At 45.3% G+C, this 5,716-nt stretch overlaps 1 protein-coding gene across 3 annotated transcripts in view; it reads left to right on the top strand.

Moving 5' to 3' along the window:
• The window catches only part of PPP2R2B (protein phosphatase 2 regulatory subunit Bbeta), a 354,176-nt gene that overhangs the window by 131,416 nt on the left and 217,044 nt on the right, over positions 1 to 5,716 (top strand). The window contains exon 1 of one of the 3 annotated variants that reach the window (XM_019506384.1): positions 7 to 343. The exons of the other annotated variants lie outside the window; for them this stretch is intronic. Within the exon in view, the coding sequence (XP_019361929.1) occupies positions 274 to 343 (70 nt within the window). The 5' untranslated portion in view covers positions 7 to 273. Of the gene's footprint in view, positions 1 to 6; positions 344 to 5,716 lie in introns of those variants that run through there. 3 annotated transcript variants of the gene reach the window in all.

Genomic DNA, 5,716 nt, shown 5'->3' with positions numbered 1-5,716 from the left:
CTGCGCGGATCCCCGGGGCCGCCGCAGCCGCAGCCGCAGCCGCAGCCTTGCTCGGGCTCTGCCGCAGCAGACACCATCTTGAGGCCGGGGCCCCGATCCGGGGGAGGCAGCTGCGCCCGGGAACCTGTTGGGCGTCGCGGAGCAGGGGGACGGGCTGCGGGCAGGGCAGGACCATGCCCCGCGTCCCCCCGCGCCGCTGAGCTCGGCCGCGGGCGGGGATGATGGATCCTTGCCTGCCTGCTCTCAGCGCCGGGGCGAGCGAGCGCGCTGCCAATGGAGGAGGACATTGATACCCGCAAGATAAACAGCAGTTTCCTGCGCGATCACAGCTATGCAACTGAAGGTAGAGGGATGCCTTGGCATTTGCAACTTGCGTGGGCTGAGCGGCCCCCGGGGAGCGGGTGCGGAGCCCGGGGGGAGCAGCAGCAGGTGGGTGGGGGGAGAGGTGGGGAAGGGGTTTGCTCCCTTCCTTGCCGACAGGCGAGGCCGGTGGGTTGCCAGGAGGCAGGTGGGGACTCTGGAGACATGCAGCTGGTGGCCCTGCGCTGCACGCTCTGGCCTCCCTCGCTCTCTGCAGCCAAGGGGAGGCCCTGGCCTCTGGGCTTGAACAGGCAGGGAAACTGAGGCTGGGGGCGCTGGTGTCCAAGTGGCTAACGGAGAAAGGCATCAGACTCGCAGGGTCCTGTCTCCTAGCATGGGGCTCGCATGCCTCCACCTCCGCTAGACTCGAGCAGGGGCTTCTTGGGAACCAGCGTGGCCCCGAGGCATGGATGTGCAATGAGAAGTTGGAGGATCTTGAGCCTTTCTGCCGCTGGATGGCACCGGGCATGTCGTGTTGCTCTCTCTTGTGGGTTTTCATGTCTGTAAATGGGAACAGAGCTGTCTAGTTCTCCAAGGGGATTTTGGTGCTAACCAATAACCAGGAATCTCTTGGTATGTTCAAAGCCATGTATAAATGGGACGTATTTGAATTTAATTATGAAATAAGCGGAAACCTGGCATACAACCAGCTGTGATCTGAAGAGCTGGTGGGTTGTGACCATACCGCTGGCACCCCTATATGATCTGTAAGTGGTGGTAATAGCTTTTTAAGATGGGGCTTAACATTTAGAAAATGAAACTTGAGTACTGAAACTGTTGTGTTCCTTTCTTTTCATTCCCGTATTCCTAAAACTGATTTTTTTTTTTTTTTTTTTTTCTTTTTTTCATAAGACTCCCCCCTCCCCTCCAGGCTTCAGTAGCAAAGAAAATGTATTGCAAAAGGGTGAACAGACTACCTGCTATTCTACCAGAGTCAGTAGATCTAATGTCTTTTCCCTGCCTCCACATCTTAGGGTTTGACCACTGGTACATTTAAACATGGATTTTAGAGCATAGTATGGTGAGTGAAGCAGATCTTGTGGCCATGTGAAGCTGAAGCAGCAGAGTGCAAGATCTGTGCTGCATCTTGCGCTGCATTCTGCCACAAAGAGGCAGCCTCCACCAATGGGTGATGATCAGGAAGATGGACAGGAAGAAGCACCTGCTTTTGCTAGAATTTCTAATGGCTGAAAAGCTACTGCCTTCACATCAATTATTTTACAACTTTCTCCAGTAGATGAAATGTGGCTACTGCTAAATCAATGAATCCCTCTGCAGCATTATGTTGTTACAGGGAATTCCATTTTTTAAGGGGGGGGAAAGAAAAATACCCCCATCCCTGAAAGCTTATTATGCTCTCCTTCTGTTCCATTTTTCTAAGATTCCTACTGAGTCAGAGAGAAACATAAATGCATCAAATGAGTGGGATTTTTCTCACGTGTATGCTTCTAGCTTAGTGAACAGATTCCTAAAGGAGGCTATCCAGAGGGGAAGATCTCCTCTTAACATAAGAAAAGCCTGGGACTCCTGGTGAGCCAGTGAATAGATCGGTGTGATCCCATACAGTGTTGCTTGTTAGCAGCTGAAGTGTACAAGGTCAGTTTTCACAATTATGAAATATAATTGGGAGTGAGAATGTGATATCTGTTCATTTTAGACCATCTCTTAATCCTGTTGAGCATCTGTTCCCCGTGGCACATTTCCTTGCATATATGTGTATCTATAGCACCTCTGATTGGACCCTAATGCTCTACACAGGATGGTTGCACTGGTTCCCTAGTATCTGCCTGCAGAGCCAGGGCTGTGCATGTTGGGAAGTCCAGCCCAGCGAGAGTGGCAAGGTCCAGTCTCTTGGCAGAGCATTCAGAAAGGCAGCATGTGGCCACAGTGAGTGGGAGCTGAGCTAGATGAGCACACCTCTTGGGCAACCTTGCTCACTACTTAAAGCTGCTTTTTTGATGCAACCCTGAGGGAGACTAATGGTACCACTCCTGGAGGAGCAGCTGATCCCGTTTTCAGCTCATGTTTTCCTATCCTATTTAGAGTGGGTGGCTAGCTTGGAAGGATGAGTGGGTGAATTGACTTAAGCTTGTGATCTCGGGAGGTCTGGGTTATTTTAACCTGAAGTTAAAAGTCAAGTCATTCCCTCCATTTAGGATGTGATGCATTCAGAGTTTGGAAGAAAACAACTCTCTAGTTTGCTGTATATAGCTCTAGCATAGCCTTCTCTATTTAAAAAAAAAAAAAAAAAAAGGCAGAAATTTTGAGGAAATTTAAATCTACTCCTCTTTGTGCAGAAAGCCAGGTTGGGATATGCCAAACCAGCTGTTGCTGGATTTTTTAGAAATGTTTAATGGCTAAATTATCTGCTGAGAGTTTCTCATGCACGTGCTATCCTTTGCCTGACTTCTGAATTTTGATGCAGATGTTCTATCAAAGGAAGGCTGAGTGCACTTGGAAATGCTATGCTTTGTTAGTGCATGGTAAAAGGCAAAAAATATATCCTGGGAAGCTGAATGACTTTTGTTTGCATAAAGGAAAATGTAGATCTAAAAAAATTAAATTGATAATGTTTTTCTTAAAAACATCCTTACAATACCTCTGCAGTAAGTGAAGAGCTGTTTTTTGGAATGAAGGTACCCATAGTGTGTCAGCTGAAGGAATGGGGTTATGTAATTTGGCTTAGTGAAGTGGTGTTGCTCTTTCAATCACTTGGATATTATAATGCAAATGCGGGATGGGAATGGTATTTTAAATGCACACACTTGAATGCCTCATTCTAGTGCAGTGCACAGAACTACCAGTAATGGAGGAAAGAAATATGTGCTATTAACTCCACTTTAGTTGCCAGGAAATATTAAGTTGTTGAACATAATGCTCTGAAAATTACAGGTCCTGGTATAATGGAATTCAAGAGAAGCATAAGAAAACCATGGAAAATGGTTCTGAAATATTATTGGTGGGGGAGTGCCTTTCCATCTTAGGTCTCTTTCTTTTCCCCCAGACGTTTAACTAATTCATTCATTACAACTTTATTATTTATTTTCTGATTTGTGTGTCTACATCTCAGAAATAGAAAGGCTTATTCTGAAGCCTTGAATAGCCATTTAAAAATATACAATGCTGAGGACATCATTTGAAATGGGAGAAATTGGTGCCATAGCTGTGAAAAGGACCCTGTTCGTCTTCTTCCAGGGTTCCCTTTTAACCAAAATGAAGCCCTCTGGCATGCATAATGATGCCTTTTCCTGTAAAGTTGGAAACAAAATGTGAATCTCTAACATGTAAAGGTTTTTAGATAGTGGTATGGCTATTTCTAATAGTTCTGTTCTACACTCAGCAGATCTCCGAAATCCTTTAGATGACTTGTAGTACAGAAAACTGCTGCTGAACAAATGTGGTAAATAGTATTAATATGCTAGGTTAATGGTTGAGCTTCTTGTCATACTTTAATATGCAGAGTACAGTGACTCTGGCTCTTGCACTACTCCAGTCTGGAAACACAACGTTAGTACTACGGACATGATATTAAGACTGATCCTGCAAGACTTTTATGTAATTTTGTGGATTGATGCTGGTAGGATTTTCAGGCATGGAGAGCTTGCAAAAACCAGGGCCCTAACAACAGCAACTCTGACTTTTGTTTGACCTTGCTTTTAAAGCCTTGAGGAATCTTCCTTCCTACTCTTGTAAAACAGACAAAATGTTGTGTTCTTGTTGGTGTTCTTGCCATTTGACATCTACTAACCTACTCCAAAGAAGAAAGTGAAGTGGGTGTTCCTTTCATGCGGTAAATGCCAATATTCTGCAGTGGAACAGATGGAGGTTTTTTGTGTTTAATAGTACAGTGCAGATATTCAGAAGTCAGGAAATGCAGAACCTGAGATTTTCATCATATCCAATACAAGCATTTAACGGTATTTTCCACACCTGTGACTTCTCTGGGAATCAGGCCTGTCTGAAGTATGGCCTAATTGCTCAAGAATGCTCCACCCTGCTTTTGAATGATCTAATGCTTGTCATTCCCAGCATATAGCAGTATGCTGTCATAGTGGTGAACTGTCTAGCAGTTCCAAAGAAAAGTCATTCCTGTCAAGCAGCTTACCAGTGTGGATTAAAGTTAATTGAAATCTCAACCTACAAAAAATTAATCTGTCCAAAGGCTTTAGGTTATATTTTGATAGGTTCTTCTTTATATGCCTTGACCCAGTTTCCTCTTCCAGACTCTTCCACATCATTATTCTTGTCTTCTGAGCTCTGTGGCCCAACTCCTTTTTTTTTGTTCAGCATGATGTCTAGCACTCATGTCTTACTGATGAACTTCCTTCTTCCTTAGGCCAGAGGTTGCCAAACGGGAAGAATAGCAACAAGCCAATCACTAGCTTGAATCTCTTTGGTTAGCTGATTGCTACACTTCATCTTCCTGGATGGCTCTGCGATGGGAAAGAGCAAGGGGAGGGGAAGAAGTGGTCCCAGGTATCCGATTTGGGAAGTAGGGGGCAAATGTGGTGGGTGTCTATCATTTCCAGAAGCTGCTTACTTTTCAGACTGAGCTTATGAAACTGTCCCACTGGGGAGTGGGAAGGGAGTCCATTTTCTAAGAAATCTTCAGAGAAGAGGGATTATCACTGTTGGGGAAATATTTTTGGCACCTCCTGAAGAGGGAACAAGGGAATGGGGAAGGTTTCCCAGAAAGTAGGAAAGGTTGTACTGAATCAGATGAATTCTAACATTTGGTTAGACAAAATGGCTGTCTGGAGGGGATGGATGGAGAAACACTCTCATTGGTTTGGAACTAAGTTATGTTCTGAATCAATATAATGAATACTCCCCATATTGCTTCAGAATGGAAGAGCAAGTCTGGAAATCTAAAACCCATGTCTAAAAAGTTCTATGACATGATTAACTCTCTTGGATTTTAAGAAGGCCTTCAATATGGTTTCTCATTATATTGATTACATGGTCAGGTGGGTGGCAAACTGGCTTAGGGGTCACACCCAGAGTGGTGGTGGATGGGCTGGTATTGACTTGGAAAGATGTGGGCAGTGGAGTCCCACAAGGCTCAGTCCTTGGACTGGCACTGTTAAATGTCTTCATCAGTGACTTGGATGAGGGTGTGGAGAGCACTCTGTCCAAATTTCTAGATGATGCCAAATTATGGGGTAAGGTTAACACACCAGAGGGTAGGGAACAAATCCAGGCGGATCTGGACAGGTTGGGAAGGTAGGTGGAACAGAATAGAGTGCAGTTCAATAAGGACAAATGCAAGGAGCTGCATGTAGGAAGAAGTAATCGCCAACACGCTTACAGGCTGGGGGAGGACCTTCTTAGTGTACAGCAGCAGAAAGGGATCTTG

Source organism: Gavialis gangeticus, unplaced genomic scaffold (genome assembly GCF_001723915.1).
Source record: "Gavialis gangeticus isolate Ggan-Ray unplaced genomic scaffold, GavGan_comp1, whole genome shotgun sequence".
Classification (NCBI taxonomy): domain Eukaryota; kingdom Metazoa; phylum Chordata; order Crocodylia; family Gavialidae; genus Gavialis; species Gavialis gangeticus.
Note: the sequence above shows the minus strand (reverse complement) of the source record. Positions and strands in the feature narration are given on the sequence as shown.